Below are 24051 nucleotides of genomic sequence, written 5' to 3'. Positions count from 1 at the left end.
CGATGGGGCCATGATGCGCCGCTGATGCGCTCAGGTGTTAAATACCTGGCAGCCAGTTCCGCAATACGATTCGCTGTTAAATGCTTCGGATTTCGCATTATTAGCTTCCCGATGTGAGCAATTTTGCATAATTTGCACTGCGCACTGCCGCGCATAATGAAAACCTTAACCCCAAACGAGGAACTGAACCATGGCGATTGCTACTGCGAATGGGTTTCGGATTCGGATTTGGATTCGTTTTCGGGTTCGCATTTGGACCCCCACTACACGCCACTTTCACGCTATGCAAATTGAAGCATTTGCAGACAATGCCAACCGCAGACAAGTGTTAGGAAAATATGATCCACTCGCCCACAGTAATTTCATTATTTAATTTGAAGGGCTAAGGGTTTTGGTGGGTGGTGAAGGGAAAGTCACAGGAACTCTTAAAAATGAAAGGAAGTTACGTGTTATAAGTTATAAAGTTATAAATTATAAGGAAAACTGACTATAAAAGAGTATATGTAAAATAATACATACAAATAAACTCATTAAACTAACTAATCTATCAATATGTGAAATATTCAAGGTGAAATATGTTTTCGCGTACTACCACAATCTTCACACCTTTCAATTAGAGCGTCGTAAAATATTAAGCGTTACCCATAAAACTGATACGTTCCAGCAAATCGATAATATGCAGACATTTCTCATATGGAATTAAACGGATTACCAGGCCGCGATGAGATCTTCTCAGCACGCCCATTATTTCAACGAAAACACTATCAAACGGCCGGCTCTTTCTTTTCTCTCCTTTCCACAAGTCAATGACTGCTTAATTTAATGTGGCCACAAATCAATGGCCAATGGCCACATGTATCTTGTTCCCCTGCCTATTTTGTGTTTTTGTTTCGGGAACATTTCGCTTGACCCCTGTGAAAGCAATTTCGTTATGGGCTCTATTCTGAAGTTTCGGCCAATCAATCATGTGGCTCCCCAGCATTCCTGGCCAGCGTATCTTCTTCGAGGCCGCGAAAGTATCGAATGTTTTGCCGACATCCCATTTTTCGACGCTTCATTAGGTCCAAGGGAAATTTCGTGTGGTTTTTGGTTACCTAATGAAACCATTAGGGGTGCCAAAAATACTTTCTAGCCAAATGCGCGGGAACAATTGAAGCAACAGCAATCTTACGTATGTGACCTTAACATTTAGCTGACCAGCAGAGTTTGGCAAATGAATGTGCAAAAATGATAGCTGGAAGCTGGTTTTCAGCCAAGTAGGCACGTCTAATCTTTGCCATCTCGTGACGCACTCGAACAATGCAATCATCTCGAGGGGTAAATGAACTGCCAGCTATTTGCACTCGGCCGACGTCTCGCTTACAGTGAAGCACAACTGCTAACGACCTCTTGACTAGGCACAGCGAGACCCCCACCCCACTCCCACTGGCACTCCAGACGTATGCATCCCAAGTGCAATTGCATTAGAATCATTTACATTCACCGATTCAATTAATATGCAACTTGTGTTGTCAGCCAGCGATTGTCATCATCAAAATTCTTTATTGATTGCCTAGAGTCGTGTCTCGTCCCCTTTCCACCCGTAAAACTACAATAATTCATGACGTTGACTTTCATTCATAAAGTGCGCGATCGTCTGGTAGTTGAATATGCAGTGAATGTAACAATTAAATTATTCATTGTTTCGGTCCGAGGAAAGTTCTGTAGAAAGTCGAGGAAAAAACGAGTTTTCCGCCTGTCAATCATTGCGCTCGAAAATGCACTTCGTCGTTAATATATGGTATGCATAGAAATTCTCACATAAAATATTATTTTATGCCCACGGCTGAACTAAATTTCATATGGTCTTTAAGTTAATATATTATTCCATAGACATGTCTATGAATCATAAATGTTGATTGTTATTTTATACGTACTGGCATTCTCTTATCAATTATTGATATACCTTTTTCAAACCTACATGAGACACCATGTGTACCCACCATCTATGAAAACACCGACCTGAACCGTATGGCGTCATCTTTTAAGAATAATAAAGTGTGGGCATCCTCAATGTCAGCTGTTAAAAAGCGTAGAAAAAGATGCCACCTTTGTTGTGGGAATTGAAAATACTAATACAGCCAAGAAATGACAGCCGCATAATGAATAAACTCTTAAGTCGGTAAACAAGCCCAGTTGAGATTTTTAACAGATTTTCCCAAATCAATATCTGCGCCAAAGCTATTGTATATTTTTCTTTCCATTTCGATTCGCCGGCCAGAGTTATTGAACCCATCATTGGAAATGTGCGGAAAATGCCTGCTTATAATTTAATATCATTTCGTTGGGCAATTGTGAAAGTTCAACGAATTTGAAACTGTAATCAGAGTTCGATTGTTGCTGCCTGAACTTCGATGATGATACTGCGGATTGCATCGAATTAAGAAGTAATTGTCAATTGGCATTATTTAAATGATTTCAAATTGCTTTTTTCAACCTTGGCCATTTTGTGAAAGTTGATGCACATTTTTGCGTGTCCGAAGGAAAAATTTATTATTTTCAAGCGAAAAGTGAATGCTGATGGCTGAAAAGTTGCCAGCCAAATGGACGCACACATTTTCCCAATTCCTGAGCTTTAAGATTCGTAACTGTAAAAGATCAGGGAAATTTTAATGCAGCCAAATCAGCAAAGTCAACACGCACACAGGGTCAGATGAAAAATAAAGCTGAAAAATATGAAAGAAAAATCCAAGGCTCTGATGACTTTATTTTATGGCCTCAAGTGGCATCCACAGTTGTTCTGTTTACAAAAGTCCAGTAAGGAAAACAGGCCATCCGCTGCACTGGAGGCTGTGATGGTGCAGGATACTCGAGCACCACTTGGCCACCACTCAGATCCACTCGACTCCACTCCGTCCACTCCGCCAGCTGCAGCCTGTGGGCCGTTAATTGTCCGTCATATCGCATAAAGAAAAAGAAACTTTCTTGATATGTCAGCGTTACTTGGCCAGAATTGTTCCGAGAACACAGGCAGATGCCGTTTAAGTGTTTTAATTTGACGTGCCCCATAAAGAATGCGGTGAAATTGGAGGTGCTTTTTGCCGTTTGCCGTTTTTTCGTCGGGTAATTGGATAAAAGCATTTTTGTGTAATGGTTGGGATATTACTAAAAATAAATTAATTAGATGGTCTGAATATAAAATTGACAAAAAATATTTTTTAGTAAATATAATGGGACATTCCCCAATTCCAACAAATCACTTTTGTTTAGATATAAGCAAAGAAATTATAATTATTTAAAGCACATGCGAATCACATGTCTCTTCAAATATAAGAATTCGGTTTTTAGTAAGTAAAATTAAGCATCAGATAGTTTTCAGCATTTGCATCCTCAGCCCTCATTTTATTTTCATATATGTTGATATCTTTCGGTTTTGTGCCTATACCCTATATATTTTTACCTCATCCTCGCCTCCCTCGTTCAGTTGGTAGTTTTTTAGCCAAGAAGTAGACAGGCATATCCGTGAGGATCATCCAGTAAATCTCCGCGCCCATAAATGACACTCAGAATGCAATTCACGTAATTACCAGAGAGACGAGAGTCAAACTAGAACACGTCTGTTTTTTAGAACGTGCCCAGCCTGTGGAACTTTTTGTTCGGTACTCGATGGTACATATGTTCTATATAACCGTACGGCTATATGATTTCTGATTTCTGGGCTCGTTTTTGTGTCGCAGACAGTGGCCCTTTGTTGGCCATAAACAACAATGCATGTGTGTGCACAAAGGAAAATGCAGCTCAATAAAGCGGCAACAAATGGCACTGAGACACCACCGAGAGACTTGTACAATTTAACGGCTTTTGTTGCATAAATCGAGCTGCAACAGCGGCAACATTTGTTATGCGATTGCGATCTATAGACAAAGCTAAGCTGGCGAAAAAATGGCGTCGATCGGTGACAATATTGTCGGCACAGTGGATATTGCGCAAAAGGCGATGAATATTTATGGCCAGCCCTTGCAGCATCCGAACTGTCGTATCGTCGATCAGTCAATCGCAGCGTTTCTGCAAAAAGAAAGCCAACAAAAACAGCACACACATCACAATTATAGACACAAATAACAAAGACAGCTAAATATATATGACAACAGGTTAGCGAACCTCGTACATTTGCATGTGCGATAGAGAAGGCGAGTGTTGCGAAGAAAGGGACGGCACTTTCTTGCCGCTACACGCTTCGAAACCCCGAAGCCCCAAAGCCCCAAGCCCCCATAGATGTTTATTATGCAATCAACGTTTTTCATCAACTTGACAGACTCAGCCGTGAAAAAACAAAAGACTTCAATCGAAATACTCTAACAGCTGATGGTCGAATAGAAGATAAATATACATTTCGTTGTCGAAAATTATCATTTACAGTGTGATTTGTTTTGATTTAGACGTCTCTATATATGTATTTAGTTCCTTTATATACACATCATGATAAGTACAAAAAAGGAATTCAATTAAATTTGATTTAATAATAGAACTAAACCTTAGGTAAATTTTGTACATCCCCTCACATACTCCAACTATCGCTTATGTCCATGAAAAAGATTAAATATGTATTTCATTTATGTGTTGTTTTCAAATATAGTTAATATTGGTGATTACTTCACAAAGCACTTTGGAAAGGGTATAACGCGTTTTACCATCAGGTAGTTATTTGCCACTTTAGCTCACAGGTGATTTCTTCTTTATTTACCTTTATTGTGCTGTTGTCAACGTGCCTTGGATGGTATCTCACCCGCACCGTCTGATTCACAAACCGAATCGCAGTTGGGATCTCAATTCCGAATCTGCTATGCGTAGCTCGCACAACATGATCGTCATAACAAGGCATTTCAATAAAAATTGCATGTTTTACACATAAATTCCTGGACTCAAAGAGAACATTAAGTTTTTCACATAGAAACGGAGAGCGAAAAGGCGCAAAAATACAGGAAGGCAAATTGCACTGGTATATGGAGTATTTTTTCGGCTTGGGTCTCTCTGCATGCGGGATGACTTGTAAAAAGGGAGTCCGGGTCATAAACAATAAATATATCCCAGTTCCAGGTGCGTTGAACTCCACCCGAGGGATGCCAAAATTCTGTTTGCTTAGCGGTTCGGAGAGAGTCAAACATTTGTTGGGATTTCTTTTTTGATTGTTTGCGGGGCCTGTCAGGGTAAAATGAGGAAATTTGATGTGTTTGCTGTTCTTGGTACCGTTATGCGGCGGCCTACCTTCAGATCCCACCGCCCATATTATGTATTTGGTTTACAACTCCAATATTCACACAACCCTTTACGATTTGATCTCACTCTTTGCAGAGGACAGAGACCCCAGAAATCACACAAAATGGTGTCGCGTCGAAAAATTCTATCACGTTCCCGCGATGATCTTAATCTCGACCAGACGTTCGCCCAACAGGAGGAGGAGGAGGATATCTGGTTCCAGAAGGATAAACTATACAAGGTGAGTTGGCCTTACTACAAAATATGGAGTTTGGGTGGTTTGTCCTAATTTAACGTACTTAGCTTAAGTTGGCAAATTACCGTATAGAGATTTCCGCGACACCGCCAAAAAAGCAATGATAAATCTTGGTTGATCCGTAGAGAACTGAGAACTGACAACCGAGAACTGGCCCTGGCGCATCGACCATCGTGGAGCGACTTCCGCTTGGCTTGGACAAGCGGCTTCTATGATTTGTGGCTATTTTCCTGTCGCTCATTCTCAACACGTGCGCTAAACGCGGAGTCGAGTCCACCGCATTGGGGTCACCAATGAGACGCACTAACGCCGAAGCTTTGGTTTTTGGATTTTTTGTGTGTTTTCCGTTTTATTTCATTGTTTTTGGCTAGGGTTTCTGGTTTCTGGTGTTTGTTGTTTGTTGTATTGACCAATTGCATTAATTACCGTTAGGCCATCGCATTGCGTTGTGCATTTTTAATTTGCCTACGGGCCGCCAAGGCAGCAAGTCAGCTGAGTCTGGCCAAAAGCGTAAGGCAAATGGCCAACGGCATTAAGCGGCAGCAGCACTACGACTATAAAAACGCCATAGGTAACCCTAATATTTGGACAAGCCCAGCACGAGCTCAGCGATCGGTATTCATTCGCCCATCTTCGATTACGCTATGTTATTTTTTGGGTCCGTTTCTCTTTGCAACGTGTGTGTATAAGCGGGTTGCTTATGTGTGGGAATCCCATTGACGAAGCTGCTAACTGGTAACTAACAGCCAACCCTTTTGGCTTTTATCAAGGAGTGTTAGTGGGCCCAATGGTATAAGCCTTGGGTGTGTGAGTCTTTTTATGGCTATGCGATCGTATATACCGCATGTCAGCTGCGTTTAAGCTCCATAAACTGAGGTTTTTGTGTAACCTTTGAACTCTTTTGAGCGAGTTGGAAACTTGGGTACGGTTAGGTAATTGCTTTTCAAGCCAAGAGCAGTAAAAGAAGTAATCAAAATGGGTAACCTTCTCGAACGAATTTCTGAAACAAATCAAAAGAGGGCTTGATTAAATACAAGTAATACTACTAAATCAAATGAATATTCCTTGCTTTCAACAGTATGAAGAAAACGTTTAAAAAACTTGGTTAAAAAATAACTTTTATTTAATTTAATTTAATTTAGCTAGTTTACAATCTATTTCATTTAGAATGTAGCTTTTATATTTTATGATTAATATTGTAAAAGATATTTTCAGTCCTGAGGAGTGAAAGCAATATTTTTTTCGCCGACTTTTTCGGTTCACCATAGACATGCAGCTGCCCACACACACAACTGGGCTAACTGCAATCCATTCGGCAGCAACGCCCAAAGAAAAAACCATCAAAAGGCTGGCCATTAAATCGATGCTTTATTTCTAATGACGATTTGCATAAACTTCGTTTCCAGCAGCGATTCAACGGAATTACGGGGAGGCAAAGGCCTCGCCCAAAGTGAAAAGCGTGCGGCAGTTTCTGGATTTTAGTTTGGCCGTATTTGTCTTTTTCCGTCTATGGTTATGTTGCAATTAGCGTGAGCGTGGCATCTATATAATTCCGTTTAGTCTGGTCCCACACAAAGGCGTCGACAAAAACAGAAACTGTATTTCCCATGGTGGAAACGGCCGCAAATGATGTCTGAATCGGAGTTTTCCTTTTGTTGTTGAGGGTTGTTAGTTGTTAGCCCTTTGATTCGACTTGTGTCTGACTGCTGGCTCCTCGGGGCGCTTATTGAGCAATTTCGGTTGCTCTGGCTGCCGCTGTGCTATTTTCAATATTGTTTACAAATTTATTATCTGGGAACGGAGCGACAGAAATTGACTTGCAAACAAAAGACTTAGGCAACGAACTTGCATGCATTGAACCAGAATTCTAGCGTAAGAAAACGAAACCAAACACAGCCATCAACAACATGGACTTTTCGCAGTCGTTTTTCGTGAAAATGAAAGTTTTTCTCGCTGGTCTGCAGAGTTTTCGCTTTTTCCACTTCCATGCGCAGGCTGTTTTGTTTTTTTTTTTTTGTGTCTTGTCTGTAAGCATTTTTCTTTGTTTTCCTTTTCCTCGGGATTTGTTGTCTGGCGACGGCTGTTTTGGCACCCGTTCACCTGGTTTCGGTCTCGCTTTTGGCCTGGCCCGAGCAACAGGATTTGGCGTTGGCGCAAAATAACCGAAATAAGCAGGAAAAACCACTAAAACGAGACAACAGACACAACACACACATCGTGTGGGCTGGCTTTTAAGCCCAAAAATTATACGACAAATTCAATGGAAACTTTTGCGGCTGCCACTTCATCAACGTCGCAGGATCAATTGAATTTCCTGCTCGTTGCTTGATTGATTTACCTCATGGCAATAGAGCTGCTCTGGGCCATTATTATCATATGGCAGCCTGAAATTTGCATAGATTATGTATCTGCAAAAGGCATTTGCCAGTTGAGCCCACTTGGCGTTAGGGAAACAAATTGAAAATGAACATATCAATGAACTTTGTTCGCAACTGCTGCCGCAACCTGTCACAAGATGAATTTATCAAGACCGTAATAATTTGCGGTGATTGTATCTATTGACCTGGCAGACACAAAGAGTTTTGCCGATGCCGCCACCACCGCTGCAGCCGGATCCCAAATAAAAATCATTTTATTAAATGTCAACTCTGAGCGTTGGGAGCATCTGTTGCTCAGTTTCCTCGGGAAGTCGTGACTGCAAAAGTTCAACAACATTTTACACGAAAAAGTGCAGCCAGCACCGCAGATTCTCCGACGTCTCATCTTCGGTGGTGCACCGTGCACGTGTTGCAAGGCAGACTTAATCCATTGGGGCTCCATTACGGATCTTGCAACAGAATAATAGACTTTAATTGCGCCCACAAAAATGTGGTTTGTCGCCTAACGTCATCCGAAATTCGTATATCTCATGTTTCTGATTTAATGTTGTTCGTATGCTAATCGAAACTCGTTTCGAAACTCGTTCGAACCAATTCCACATACACAAATCAGATTACGTATACGCCAGGGAGAACACGCGCTCGTGGTGTGGCACTTTTCCTGCGGCAGCTTCTGTTGCAAGTTGCTACCTGGGACTTGGGACTTGGGGCTAATTAAAAGTCAGTCAAGAAGCCCAAAAACCACCACTCGTTGAACTTCGGCATTTTGAGGTCGTCTCTCTGCACGGCCTAGAAATATGAGAAACAACTACAGGTTGTAACCAGTTTCGTCGACACTCGAGCAACTCGAGCCTACAAGATTCTTCTGCCGCGGCCGTTGGAAACCTGAAGTGAATCTGCCCAAAGAATCCAACGGAATGAAATCAAAAGTGCTTCCAACTCCCAGACTCTCGATTTCGAGTCCGACGAGTGCGCAAACGCAAAGCATCTGAAAAGGTTAACAAGTTTCACTACATGATTTATTTGCATTTTTAATGTGTGTGCCCGCTGAATGAGCTGAGTGAGCTTGCCTAGACGAGTTTTGGCCAAAATGTTCGTCCGCCGGTCCGTCTGTCTGTAGAATTGTGGCTAAAAGCCAGACGAGCCAACATTTGATGTTTGCTGCTTGCCCACAATTTTTGTTGTTCATATTTTTCATATTTCACTTTTATTATAACCCAAAAAAGTGGCTCAAATTGTGGGCATGTTGGTTACTGGGCTAATGGCTTTGTTTATGACGTTCTTTGTTCGGGTTAATTGAGTAAGCCAGGTACGGAGGAAAAATATACCAGCTGTTGAGTTTTTTGGCGTTTTCATTGTTGCTGCATGCATATGAAAATAAAATGGGTGGGGGTCATAAATGCGAACCATGAAAAACTCACACATCTGAAGTTTCAATGCTCGTATTACGCTATAAATGCATATTACAACCAAATAAACACTATTATAGCATTATTAGCAGTATCATTTTAAAGTTTACGTGGAACTTAACTGTTTATTTATGAAAACTAAGATGTGCAGTTCTAAATCGATGAGCTGATCTACTTTACAATCGATTAATAGCCCTGGAATCCATACAATGTGGAGTATGTTTCATACTAGTCCACTTTATGTGCAAGCCTGTTTATATAAGGCAGAAATGTAAAATATTTCCAGAGTGCACTTGGGCATGACGCAAGACGCAAGACGAGAGCAGAGTAGTGCAAACCCCGCAGACAAAGCTGCAATCAAAAGCCTTGCAGCACTTCAAATATCCATGCATATAAGTATATTGTTGGATATAAAAAAGACTTCAAGCAGAGCAACACAAATGCTCGCACTGCAGCAGAAGCAAAACCAAAGGCAACACCACCGACAGCAACGATATTGTTGTCTATAATTTTAAATGTCTCACTGCAACGCGAATCGGGCCGAAAAACCCCTTAAAACCCCCTGAAACCCCTGAAAACTCCCCTCTTTTCTCGTCTGGCTGTGTTCGTGTCAGCATTTGCTCCGATTTGATTTTAACTTTTATTTAACAAACTGCAAAACAACACAAACGCAAACACAGACTGACGCTTGTAATGGCAGCCAGGCAGCAAAAAGGCAACACAAATAAGTAAAAGTAAAGTGAGTGAATAAAAAAAATACTTAAAACGCAAGCGCCCAACAAGGCCGTTCACTTTGGCACAAACACTCAAACACTTAAACACGATGGAAAGTGAAAATTGCTAGCATTAGCTGCTGCAGTCACTATGTTTTTCAGATTCCCCGAAAACTAATTTCGAATCTAGTAGGATCAAATCGATTGAGTTTTGGACATTTGCTTTTGTTTTGTGCTGGCTTTGTAAGGGTTTTGAAAGGATCGTTAAATTAGTTAGCCAAACTGAAATGATACAATCAGGGTTTCTATTGCTCCAATTATAACCGCTCTCTCTCAATAATTGGTGTAGTTTTTGGCAGCTATTAAAAAGGAGTATTTGGGATATAGATAGTATTTTGGGGTAGATGTATTAGCCTGACAATAAAACATAAGGTTAAGCCACCAATTTATATTGTACAAACCAAGACAGTGTTAGGAGAAGCCCAGTGTTGTAATAATATTTCTATAGATTATTCGGCTTTATCATATGTGGTTATTATAAGTACAGCAAATTGCATACACGCTCTTCGTAAGGTATTTATTTATAACAATTTTCGACTCTAACATGTTTCATTTGTATATTCGTATTTGTTTTGAATTGAGTGACACCAATCATAGCTAAACACACTCCACTTTGGTTTGCCTTTCAGGAGCACATCCAGGAAGTGCTGGACAAATGGACCCAAATCGACGACGAGATCTGGGCCAAAGTGATCGTCTTCGAGCGGAATCGTCGCGTGGCCAAGGCGTACGCACGCGCTCCAGTGCTGACCATTAATGGATCCGACGATGGCTTCGACGGCATGCGGTAAGTAGCAGTTGGCCAAGTCCGCCGCCAACCCTCAGTCCCTCCATCCCTTGACTAGCCATAATTATCGGTCATTGCAAAGCGAAGGCGAGTGAGCAAACAGAGGGAACGAGGCAAAAAGCCCAGCAAAACACATTAAACATGGCCAAACCATGCCTTTGAACTTTGCTAAAACAAAACAAAATGAGACACACATAAATATTAATGCCAGTTGGGGCCTGAGCACTAGCAAAATCATATGCCCTTGACCCACTGGCAAAGAAAATACCCAGCAGGAGCTGATTTTCGTCGTCTTTCTCTCTCTCTCGAAAGTTGATTACACAAAGAGGTAGCATCAATTCGATGAACACTTTGCTCCAGACAGTAATCTCGGCTTTTGAGAATATATCAAAAATTCTTTATTATAAGATAATTCTTTTGAAACTAGCAACACCATTTCAATTATGTTGTGGTGGATTCATCGATTGATTGTTATAAAGCTTACAATGAAAACCAATACAAAGTGCTGTTGAGTTAAGAGTCTTGCAGATTCTTGTAGAAAATGCAATCCATGTAATTCATCCAAATCGAGTTTGTAATTGGAATTTCAGTAATTCCCATGACAAGTGTATCGCCAACTTCGATGCGAATGGCTATAACCTTCATCTGGCCATCTTGCTGGCTTTGCGCTGTAATAATAAATGCCTGCTGATGTGCTCTCGAAGGGGCATTGAATGAAACGCCCATCAAATTGATGGGCATGCCATTAAAATTTAATTCCGCTGAAGTTCCGATGAACTTCACTACGCAGAAGATGTAAGTGGAGGTGAACCTTCGGGCGGGGGCATTGCAAAACGGTGACCTTAGTGGAAACAATTTGTAGCATGTGAAAAGCTCCGGGCTGAAAAACAGAACCGAAAAGCGAGTGAAAATGCTTTAATAATTGCGCTTATTTCTATGAAATGAGCGATTTCCGTTTTGCCAAAGCAATTTAAGTCAAGAATTCGGCTTGTCTTATTTCTACTATTTTTTTGTTTTTATTATTTTTTTTTTTTTGAAGGTCTTCCAAGTGGTTCTTGGTATTTGGTATTTTTGGGTGGCTGCAATTGCAGCAAAGGCCCTAATTAACATATTTCGTCTCATAAATATTGCCGTTGCGTGCCAGAAATTGGCAAATGCCAAATGCTTTACGCTCAATTGCTGTGGCAATTTGCTTCAGTCGAAATGTCAAGAAGTTTTTAAACCTAGCATACATAAAAATTGCAATTCAATGGATCTATGCATAATGCATTAGGCTAAGTACATGGGCATGGATGTGGCGATTATCCAGTTCAAATATTGAAAAGAGTTGGCCAAAAAAGGGCATCAAGTGCAGGAGGAGATCGTGTGGCGGCGGTGGCGGCGGCAACGGCGGCTTCCTTTGTAAATGGCCACAAATAAAGTTGCTGCCAGCCAAATGTCAACGGCGAAAATACAAGTACAAATAAATTGCCAGCGGGCCGAAGAGACAATGAAGATCGAGTGGAAAACAAATGAAATTGAAAATAATAACGAAAGTCATTCATTCATTCAATTCGTTTTCATTCGTGACGAGGTCATCACAGATTGGCCATGCAAATTGCTCTTGTCATGGCAAGTCTTTCACTGCAATTTTCCCCCCCTCCACGCCAAGGATTGCTTTTTTTCGACTATTCGACTACTTGTTTATGTCAACTGGGGGTTAAATACACAGCACAGCATCGGAACGGCGGAGTATCGGAGTATCGGAAAAACTGAAAAGCAACTTTGCATGCCGGGAGTGTCAAGTTAATCAATTGCCAATTGCCGCCGACTTCAAACATGCACACCACACCAAAGATAATTTATGGCCATGTTGGCCCATGTTTATGAGTCTGAGTGTGGTCCAAAGACCCTTGTACTTGTCACTGCCATTGTCTCTTTGTCTCTAGATGCCTGATTTTTGTCTATTTTTTTCTTGTTTTTGCACTTTTCGTATTTTTATCGCCGTCTAGGGCCAGCAGCTTGTTTGTTTAATTAGCCACTGTCAGCGCTTGTTAGCCGCTGCTATCTTTCGGGCTAACTGAATTGCATTTGAATGTGAAAAGGCGAGGGACTTCGGCGCATACGTGCATACTGAATGCCATTTCACACGCAACGCTTTTCATTGGAAATCTGGACGGTATGCAAATATATGAAGCTATGGCCACGATCGCAACTGTGATAGATTTTATGTGCATAAAGTATACAGTATACAGTATGTGTGGCTAAAACAATAACACTTAATTATACGAGTGTGTAACCCCTGCACTCTTCATTTGAGTTGTGCTATTCAAATTAATTTATTGTGCCTGGACTTCAAATACAAATATTCATTTGAGTGCATTGACTTTCGGTTGCGTACGTAACAGTTATAACAAAATTTAAGTGTTATGGATATTTTGTGCAGTTATTAGTCACTCAAACATCCGACTGGGAGCCACTTACAAGTTAACATTTGCAATTTTTACTTTCAAACTTACAGCAAGACAATAAAAATGTATGTTCCTCGTTTAGATTTCCATTTATTGCCAGTCAGGGCATTAAACCATCGGCTTGAATGAGTGTGCTAATTCCCATTTTTGTGTGTTGCATGCATAGACAAATTTCCATTTGTGGAGTCAACTGCCAGCTGCTGCATGTAAATTAATTAATTAGACTGACTAGTGGTGGCTGCTTGGTGTTGCTAGTTGCAAGTTGGTGGTGTGGGCGCAACACTCAATAGGAGGACCACACGCACGCCTCAGCAGCTGCGATCAATGATCTTCGAGACACATTGGGTTTCAACAAGCGCGTTTAATTAATGGCCAATCCCTAAGCACTTATTGTGGTCAGGCAATTACATTATCCAAGCTTCGGCTCCGAACTCAATTGAAATGGCGCCAATACACATTTTGCAGTTTATGACAGTTTGCGAAATATTCCGCTGCGTGGGCGTTGCCAATCGAATTTGCATGTGGCTGGGAACAAATGAAATGGAAATCAAATTATAATATCAAGCTGTGCTCTGATTGCAACACACAATATGGGTATACACGGTATACACTTTTTTTAGCATGTTTCGTGCGGAAAAAACTAAGGCAAGGGGCGCGCCAAGGTTGAGATTTGCGAGAGTTGGCAGACAGACAAAAGACATTTTCAGCCTGTTTTTATTCAGTTGTATTTTTTTCCTTCAAGGGGCTGCTGCTATTGCTGAGTAACCGCAGTAGTTGCAAAAGCAACACTGTCATTGTTGCTGCCACTGCAGCACACGTGCCACATTTGTCAGGGCAAGAACAATGGTGGCGACGGCCTTCGGCCCAGCAATTTAAGGTGTGACCCCAAAACTGGAGCGGGAAATGCTCTGGCCGCGCAAATCACAAATCTTGATTGAGCCTATAATTAGCCATAATCTAATTAAAGCCGAATCAAGCCAAACTAGTTCGCCGATCAGATCAGGGTTCGTTTCCTAAGTCTTTCGTTTGGCGACTTTTACTAAAGCACATAAACCGAATACATGGCCAGTGGCCACATATAAAATGTTTAAGCATGTATGTATGTATGTTTGGATATAGCTATTGTAAATCGTTGTCTCTGCTATGGTATTTTTAACTGAACCGGTTGAACATTGTTTTTTTGCCCACTAGCCGCAGGTCAAAAGCTGCTCACAACCACCGTTCGAAACCAGTTGCCGTTAACTGCAACTTTTTTACGGTTGCACCGATGGTGGTGATGGCGATGTTGATGGTCTGGTTGTCGGGTTGTCCGTTCGCTGGCGGTGGCTTCCTCGAAGAAGCCCCATAGCTGGTTCGTCCTCGCAAGTGCAGCCTGACCCACTGCACACGTTTAACTTGAACTCCAAAATCGCAGGGGTTTCCAGTTTTGCAGTTTTGCAGAGCGAGTTGGTCCGGTCGATGGAACGACTCTCGCTTTCAGCTGGGCCTTTCGTATTTCCAGCTCATTTAGGCGTGTCAAGTCAGGTCCAGTCCTGAGACCAGACGACCTTGCAACCAATATACCTACTCACTATATGCTTATCATACATAAGTGCGATATTGCCCCGGCCAAATCGAAGTGAATGTCTCAAAGACATGCTCTGAAAAGCTATACATTATATTAAACTGTCAGTGGGTTGGGCTACTGATTCTTGACTTTAGCTGAGTTTAGCTGACACGATAGAACTCTGCAGAAGGTCTAAAAAACCTACTCTTAATCTTGTTTATATAGAGTGTATTTAAAAATATTTGCATGGAGTTTTAAAGGTTTTTCAATTTATTTTGAAAAAGCTTTCGGATACGTATAAGAACATGCTGCTTAGCGAAGTCAACCTGTACTTCTTACACCCTTCTGCTCTCAGCTGTTGCCTTTCAGTCTTAATAACATTTCGCTTTTGATGGCTCGAATTTAACGAAGCATTTACCGAACAAAGAACTGCAAATCCGCTTTCGGCAGCTGGCATTCAGCCTTGGGGGGCACACATCACATTGGGCATACGGCACAGCCCGTCGTCCATGTCGATTTCATTTCATGGAAAACTTTGACACACATTTCAACGGTTTTTACAAGCGTTTAGCCAATAAATCAGCTCCGGGCGGCAGACGTTACGCGCAGAACTGAAGCACATGGCCAAATGCCAAAGCGATGCTAACGGCGATTGTGGTTCGCAGTTGCAAGTTGGTGTTGCTACCAGCTGATGTTGCTGCTTGCTGCTTGCTGCTGTTGTTCTTGTTCTGACTGCTGCTGTTGCGCTTTGCTGCGCTGGCAGCAGCGCTTCATTATTCAAATTAACATAAAACATAATAGTGACTGAGCGGCGTCAGGTGAAGAATCTCCGGCAGCAGGAGCAGTTCTGCTACCACCACCATTACCACCACTTCCACTGCAACAACCCAGCAGTAGCATCATCTTCAGCTTCATCTTCAGATGAAGATTTAAATTCAGCCTCTTGCCGTGGCCTTTTATGCAAACGACAATTACAATTAGCCTGGCTTCATTGTCTTGGCTCTGCGGCTTCCTCTTGCCGCTTCTTGTTAGCATTTCTGCCGACATTTTCGGCGACCTTAGCGCCGAAGGAAAACCAAAAAAAAATCATCGAAAACTTTAAAAAAACGAACATTCATCATTTGGTTAAGACTGAGCTGTAGCTTAGCTTGATTGTATGGGCCCAACTATGGATAGCCAGATTTATTATAAGCTTTGGAAATAAACCCTATTTTTGAAAATACAATTACATGGCATAATCCTAATCACCATTCTCTTTTCAAATTTGATTAAAGGAAATTTATTAGGTTGTGCTGAAGTATACAAAGTAACATTTTGCCAAAATGGACCAATCAATAATTCAGATACTTTAGCATTTAAATAGGGCTTATACTGGTTAATAATCTATATTTCTATTTACTGCGTCCCAATTATAAAGTAATGGGAAACTTAATTTTATATTTTTGCAAATTAAGAATACGCCTGTTAATGACTCAGCTTTTAGACGTAAGACAATTAGGATAAAAATTAAGGCCTTGGCGCCGAAATATGACATGTTTATTTAATAAATTTTGGGCTGCAGCTGCCGCACTCTGCCGCATGTGGCATAAATCACTGTCAGTCTGCATTTGAGCCAGTCGATTGAACAGTACTCTTGGGCCTAGACGCCAAGCAAAAACGCAAAATCCGTGGCCCAAAACCGAAAAAGCCAGACCGACCCATGGTAAATGTTTTGTCAAACGTTTAGTGTAACAAAATGCGGCACAGGCACACGGGCCAAGAAACCACGATATCAAGAAACCTAGTATGTAGTGAGTCACTCGAGGCAGCAACCTCGATTCGATTCCAGAAAGTGAACGGCGCCCAAGTGGCAAATCATTTTGGCAACATTTTTGGGCATGCTGGCTTATCGATTTTAAATGCGGCAGCTGATTGATTTGCAATTAATAAACGCTCATTACAGTTTTTTTATGATTGCACAACATTGTCTACATTGTTTTTTCTTTTCTTTTTTTTTTGCAGAATTGGACTGTGTGGCTTCGACAATCCGATGAGGGATCAGAAGACGGACGAGATGAAGCGCGTCATCGGACAGGTAAGTTTCCAATTTATGGCACAATCAAAGCGACAACGGTTTAATTAGCTTGGACAATAAACCCCAATAAATCGACGAGAAATCTCCATTAGTGGGGAGATGGCGTGAAGATTACGGAATACTTAAAGCTCGTATCTAATGCGAAAAATAATTGAAATTTTCATACGGATAGAGGCACTCCAACTTGTTTTAAAAAGACATTTTGAGTGCTACAAATTGATTGTGTATTATTAGGTTCAATACTAAAAGTCTTTTATGTATAAACAAAAAATGTTATTTATTTTCTGATTAACCTTAAATAAATTTGTGTCGTCGCTCTTAAAATGAATAATTTTAATTACCTATGTAATCAAATTCATGAAATTGCCTGTTTATAGGGTGTAAAAATCAAAATGGATGACGCTGGGAACATCCTCATCCGGCGGTACGCCAAAAGCAACGTCTACGTGAAGAGTACCGCCAGCAGTCCCAACGAGGAGACCTCCATCGGTGCCGAGATCTTAAAGCTGCCCAATCAGGCGCTCGAATCCGAAAAAATAGTCAAGGTGAGTGGGACTTACGTGGTTGCCATTTTCCATTTTCCATTTATCCATTTATCGCGATCCAAATCCCACCTCACATCCATTCCAAATGCTAATGAGCGTTGCATTGTTCTCCCCAGCTCTTCGACATGAAGAAGTTCCAGTCGAATGTGAATCGCGAACTGCGACGCGCCTATCCGGATCGCCGCCGTTTGGAGACGCAGTGCCTCTCCTCGGTAGCGTTTGTCAAGTCGGAGAACGACGTCTTGGAGTGCCCCATCTGGGTGCTCATCGTCAACGTGGTGGCCATGGATATGCTGAAGAGCAAGCTGCCGCCAGGTGGGTTCATCGAAGCCATATCACGTGCAGATTTGGCTGCTAGTCTTTTTTTGTTTTTTTATATTCTTAATCGAATATATAAATTTAAATCATTCCCTTCCTATCCAGTGCAACGCCCCATTGTGGACATCAAGAACCGCCCGCGCATTCCGATTCCCGACGAGGATCCCTACAGCGTCGCGGGCAACGGAAGTGGAGGAAGTTCCGGCAGCTCTGGTTTCGGCAGTGGCCACCAGGCGCAACTGCATTCACAGCAACAGCTGGGCAAGCACCTCAATGGCAACGGAGGAGGGCATGTGGCCGCCACGCGGGAGCAGCTGCTGCTCCAGACGCAACAACTGGCCCACAAGCGCAGCGAGAAACCGCCAAAACTACCGCCCAGGGATAATATCTACTCGCACGATCTGATTCCAAAGGTATGAAAATAATTTCAGCTTGCTTCAAAAAAAACTCCCTGTATGAAAAAAGGTTTCCAATGCAAAATGAACATATACATTGTTGTGATCGTTAAGCACGTAATATATGTATATATGTCTTATGGCATACTTAGAAGCAACCGAAGTGTGGGAGATTGCCCAAGTGCAGCTCATTTGCTGGCAAAGTGTCGGAACAAATTTGGAAGCGCCAAAACACGAGTAATAAAAGCCACGCCGGCGCAGTAGAAGAAGTGTGGCAACCTGTCGAGTGTCGAGTCGTTGGGTTGAGTTACTTTTGGGGGCTCCGTGGAGTCAGTTGTTGGCTAGTTAGTTTGAGTGCCCATGGTTGGTCATATGCGCAATGCGGCCACTTGCAAAATTGAAAATGGGTCTCCCTCATGGAAGTCCGTGGCTTCATAGCTTGATAGCTGCATGGCTCCATGGCTACATGGCTGGCGATGATTTCGCCGTTGGGCCTCACTGAGCAATTGGCATTGCATTGCACTCAATAATATTCGAATTTCAGCAGCGACTGGCCGCAAATAACTGCAAACGAATCGCGTGTAATTAATATGCGCGGAATGCCGCCGGATTGCTTTGCAGCTCGATTGGCAATTGGGCCCAACGACCGATTCAGTGCCTCTTGGAGTGGAGCACTGGGGGCACGTTGTGCCAAACTGGTGGACACACCTTGCGCAACTGCGAGTGGAAAATTATGATCGGAGATCCCATCACCCGGTCACTTTCCTTCTAATTCCACGGCACATCTTTCTTTCTTTCTTTCAGCCGGACTACGATGACATCGATTTGGAAACCCGTATAAAACTGTCGCGTGGTAAATCGGACAAGGGCAAAGATAACAAGAAATATGGTAAGACCGAGATCCCTCAAGAGCTGAATGGACACAATGGTGTCTGGGAAATGTTTATGGCCTATATACTGAACTCAAAATTTATGAGACAATGCTATAGCTTAAAAGAACACTCTGAGTTCTCTGACTTCGGTTAGAACATTTGGTAAATGTGCAGAGGAATGCTCATGATCTCCATTAGTAACTTTGATATGCATACGTGCGGATTTTTGGTTTTTAGACTCAACAAAAGAATATTACTTTCCATACCCGTTTCATAACTAAACTTGCCTTCTACAGATGATCCCTACTACTGCGGCCTGCGGGCCCGAGTTCCGAACTTTGTGAAGTCCGGCAAGCCGATTCCCGCCCAGGTGGCCAAGGACCAGCGGGATGGCAATGGGAACAACATCGGGAACGGCGGCATCAGCACGCTCAGCCAGAAGAAAACGTCGATGATCCACAACCACCTGGGTGGCATGCATCCGCACCACATTCAGCAGCAGCAGCAACTGATGGCCGCGGCGGCGGCTGCGCATGCGGCACAGCACCACCATGCGGGTCACCAGCGGGAGCAGCAGCAGCACCACCAGATTTGGCAGACTCGCAGCTATGAGAGCGGCATAGGTATTTATAAACAGGGTGGGCCCAACACCGCCCACCAATCACACAAATCGCACGCACTGCAGATGCAAATGCATCAGCAACTGCAACTGCAACATCAACAACAGCAACAACCACAGTCACTGCCAACGGACCTAACAGCAACCACTGCAACTGCAACCACCAAGACACAAAGCACAGCTAACCAAGCACGTCCGCCACATCCGCATCTGCATTCGCACTCGAATCCGCACGCACATACGCACCACAGGCTCCACCGGCATGTCCACGTCCGCTGCGAGAGGCACGCCCACTTGCAGCTGCAACATTCTGCATCTCAGCAACAAGTGCAGCACCAGCCGCAACAGCAGCAACCTGTGCTGCAGCAACCGTACTACGACAATTTGGAGGACTCAGTGGCTCGCCGGCTGACAAGGCGCCACTCCACCCGTCGTTCTGCGCCGGAGGAGACCTCCGCCTGCAACTGCGTAAGCTGCTATGCGCTGGCTCCCCTCTGTGGTGCAGTTCCTCCGCCACGTCCGCAAAGGAGCCTAAGTCAGCAGCAGTTAAGGCGTCACCAGCGGCTAAGTGGAAGCCTGGTGGAGCAGGAGGCTAGGCCGGCAGTGGTAAAGTGGTGCAGCGAGAGCGATGTCTCGGTGCTGGAGCTGGAACCTACGGGATCTACGGAACCTACAAACGAACGATACGACGACTGCTACGACTACGACGACTTCGACATGGCATTCGACCTGGACGATGACCTGGGCTTGACCGAGAACATACCACGCCGCAAAGGCACCGAAACCGTTGACATGTACATGGATCGCTGCCATCTCCGCCAGGTGCAGGCGCCGGCAATGCTGCGCACCAAGTCGCAGTCCACCGAGAGCTTTTTCGAGCAGCCCAACGAGGAGGGCTCACTGTACATGTACGGCGGCAGGAAGCGGATCGCGGTTAAGGCGCCGTCAGCGACTAACATCTATGACCGCGTGCGCGGCTCCATCGACTACACGGACAGGGGACGCAGTGCGGCAGGACCAAGAAGGGGCCTGTGCCACAAGAAGCCCCAGCTGCCAGCGCCCAGTTGGCGAGGCGGCAAGCGACAGGAGCAGGCTCAAAACGCTGACAAAAGACAAAGATATGACAATGCCACCAATGGCAATAGCAATGGCAACAACAGCGGCAACAGCAGCAGCAACCACCACAAAAGACAGCTAACGAACGCCAAGCAAGACAATGAGGACATGTTGAAAAGCAAAAATTATTTCAATAGTAAAAACAAAAGTATAGCAGCAGCCGCAAATGCATCAGCAGCAGCAACAACAGCAGCGGCAGCGAAAGCGACATCAGCATCAGCCAACATTGCAGCAACATCTGGAGGCGGTGGAGTGGATGCGGGAATGGGAGCGGGTTCGGGACCAGGAGCAACAGGAGTTGCTGGGGGAAAGATCAGAGGAGGCAGTGGGCCAACAATGTCCCCAGCACTGGCCGCCAGCCCAGCGGCAAACAATGCAACTGCGGCCAGTAAGGCACCTTCTGCTCCGCCTCCGACGGCCACCAGAGCCGGACGCAGTGCCAGCCGCCTTGACATCAGCGACATGGAGTCCATTTATGGCTACCTAAAGCCCCGCAAGCCGCGCAGCCTCAGCCTGAAGAAAATCCAAATACTCGACTACTAAACGGACACGTGAATTTGTATGGGGTTGCTCTAAATAGAAACGAGGTTATATGGCCCAGACATCGATATTAGTTATTGTTTTTTGTTGCCTTACCCTTACCAATGGATCGGATGATGGGATGATGGGTGGCTGTACATACTACATATATACTATGCCCACAAACGCATCTTGGTTACCTCCTTGCCCGGTGAACAGAACCACTAAACTGTACGATACTTTTACTAACACAGCACCTTGGACTCCCTAGCCTGGACAGTCACGAAACGCAATTGTACATACACCAAGTGGGAGTGGGTTACTGATTTTAAAAGTAGTCCGAAGCCTAAGGAGTGGGATGTAATCTGTGGAGTACTCTCTCATTGCATTATATTACATTTCCTTTGAGTACATAGTATAATAGCATAAAGTAGCAAATGAATTTGGGAAAATAATATAATGTAAATCCCGTTGGACCTTCACCAGATTACTGACCCTCTAGCTAGGTCTACCAATAGAATCCACCCACACCAACACACATACTGCATTCATTATCCCGACAATTGTACCCGCACCCGTTTTGTAACCACCGATTTCTGTGCTTCTTGTAGATTCGGAGCTTGTTGAATCACCCTACAATCACATCTACGGACGCCATTTACCGCTGCCAACGCGCGGCTACGTGCCCACGCCACGCATGTTCATCGGGGAATGGGACTGAGCGTAGTTCACCGCACCGCACTTGGGCGGGTTTTAGCCGGATTTTGAGCGGCCAAGGCACAAAACACACCACACTTGCACATCCCGGCGTGAGGAAACGCCTTCCGTGCAGAGCTAATTTAAGTCAAACGGCTGCACACAGCTTGAAATATTATTTACATTATATTAATTTAGCAAAATATTATGGTAAAATAATATTAGGCTAGGCATAAGCAACAACAAAAAACAAGAGCAATCGCAGTTGAAAACCATTGTAATATTTAGTGGTACGGCGGCAACCGATATTTCGCGCTTTTCCCCTAGCAGTTTTGAGATTACGCACTTGAGCCAATTTTGTTTACCCTGTTGTACGAAATGAATGAATAGCCATTACATTACGAGTTCAGTTAAGCTATTAAGTTTATTGTAAATTTTTCTTGAGCAGCCGTCGACTCAACAGGCCTGTCAGTGTATTTACTTGAAAAACGTTCTTAGCTAATCATTTTTCTAGTAAATACGCATACAAGCATGGTATTTTCTAAAATGTCTGACAGGCTGCATCTTTTTATTTTATATCTTAATATTCTGTATTGTGTATGAAAAGTAATAAAATAATCTTTCAAAACAATCAGCTCAATTTTTGAAAATGTTTATTTCGTGGTTATAAACTAAAGATTTGAATAGCTCACTACGCATGGCATTCCTGGTAATCACATGTAGTAATCGGGATTCCAATCTGGTGGGCGCATATGATCTGGATTGATTCCACCCTGTCCCGGCCTATTCGGATTGAGGGGACTAAACGGGTCGAAGCGGGGCAAAGGTCCCGGGCCCATATTTGGTCGAGATGGAAAGCCGAACAGGTTACCAGGACCACCGCGACCTAGTGGATCGAGATCTCCGCGTCCAATGTCCGGAAAGCCAAAAGGGCGAGGCTCGAATCCACCTGGAATAAAAGATCTAAGCGACGGCAATCGATTAACGAGTGTAAAATAGACTACCCACTAGCTACGTAATACTCTAAATATCAAAATCAAGCTTCCCTGTTTCGCAGTATATTTAAGTGTTCTTACCCGCCACGCCTGGGCTCGCCGATGCGCAGGGGATCTGGATCCGATCCACTGGGACGTGGTGAGGTGGTCGTTTGTGTGGTGACCTCGCGCGAGTTGCCTGTGAAAACCGGGTCCAGGAGCTCCCTACGATAGCGTTCAACAATCTCCGAGGCTGTCGGCATTATGGTGGTGATGCCGCCTTTTACCGCAGCCACCAGGGTCTCTGGTTCCACGCAGATGTTGGACACCTTCTTAGTGTTGATATCCATCAGGTTGATCAGCAGGGCGTCCTCGGTGATGTGGCCCAGCAACAGGTAGAGCATCTTATCGTGCACGTAGCGCAGCGAGTACTTCGTGTCGTCATCATTCCAGCTGTCCGGCAGCAGCTCACTGCCCTCCTCCTCCGGCAAAGTTTTCTATTGAAATCTAGATGAATTCACTAATATGAGTGGCCAGAATCATACTAACATCATCGCCAATGCCAACGCAACGAAAATTGTAGTGCTTCGTCAGCAGAAAGTGGACGAGGGCGATCAACAGGTCAGACTTTTTGTCGACCTCAGCCTGGACGGTCTTGTACAGCAGATCCCAACCGTAGAAGAAATCGCCCGTCTTGGCAGCCGACCCACTCTCCATTGCGGCCACCGACAATCCTTCACAATTTCTGGACAGGATTAAACAGAACGAGTGAAACGTTCTTACTTATGCTTAGGTAAAAGTAAATAGGCTTACTTTTCGTTTGTTTGGATGTGACGTCTTACAATCCTTCAGATGTCAATGTTTCCGATCTCTAAAAGCACAATACTGTAAGTATAAATATTCAAGGCAGTTTGATAACTTATTATGCAGGACCTCTGTTTTGAAAGCATGTTACTACTACTGCAGCGAATTTTTCTTAAATCTTTAGACGTTCTGTACCTGTAAGTATTTCAGAGAGGTTTATATTGTTTTAATATTGCTGCATCTTTGTTAAGATGGAATATTAAGATTAAATATTAGAGCTGGAAC

The 24051-nt window shown here is 43.5% G+C and overlaps 2 protein-coding genes across 5 annotated transcripts in view; one reads left to right on the top strand and one right to left on the bottom strand.

The window, feature by feature from the left end:
• LOC6530215 overlaps nt 1-22628 on the top strand; it is a 27815-nt gene extending 5187 nt beyond the window's left edge. The window contains exons 2-10 of one of the 2 annotated variants that reach the window (XM_002091117.4): nt 5332-5476; nt 10681-10838; nt 16836-16908; nt 17286-17453; nt 17570-17768; nt 17877-18184; nt 18971-19055; nt 19335-19661; nt 21904-22628. In XM_002091117.4, coding sequence (XP_002091153.1) covers nt 5360-5476; nt 10681-10838; nt 16836-16908; nt 17286-17453; nt 17570-17768; nt 17877-18184; nt 18971-19055; nt 19335-19661; nt 21904-22013 — 1545 coding nt within the window. In that variant the 5' untranslated portion in view covers nt 5332-5359 and the 3' untranslated portion in view covers nt 22014-22628. The other variant, XM_015196487.3, reaches the window with a different exon arrangement.
• LOC6530214 (proteasome inhibitor PI31 subunit) lies at nt 22625-24051 on the bottom strand. 3 transcript variants are annotated; one of them, XM_015197128.2, is made up of 5 exons: nt 23962-24051; nt 23776-23847; nt 23512-23707; nt 23065-23459; nt 22625-22951 (listed from the first exon to the last, which is right to left on the bottom strand). In XM_015197128.2, the coding sequence occupies exons 3-5, from the start codon at nt 23677-23679 to the stop codon at nt 22702-22704; spliced, it is 813 nt and encodes a 270-aa protein (XP_015052614.1). In that variant the 5' UTR covers nt 23680-23707; nt 23776-23847; nt 23962-24051; the 3' UTR covers nt 22625-22701. The 3 variants fall into 3 exon arrangements, with proteins under 3 accessions (XP_015052614.1, XP_039229237.1, XP_015052613.1); XM_039373303.1 differs by having other exon boundaries at nt 23776-23833; nt 23962-24046; XM_015197127.2 differs by lacking the exon at nt 23962-24051 and adding an exon at nt 23896-23949 and having other exon boundaries at nt 23776-23833.

The sequence above is a fragment of the Drosophila yakuba genome, chromosome 2R (genome assembly GCF_016746365.2).
Source record: "Drosophila yakuba strain Tai18E2 chromosome 2R, Prin_Dyak_Tai18E2_2.1, whole genome shotgun sequence".
Lineage (NCBI taxonomy): Eukaryota > Metazoa > Arthropoda > Insecta > Diptera > Drosophilidae > Drosophila > Drosophila yakuba.
The sequence above is the reverse complement of the archived record's forward strand: the minus strand, read 5'-3'. Positions and strand labels throughout refer to the sequence as shown.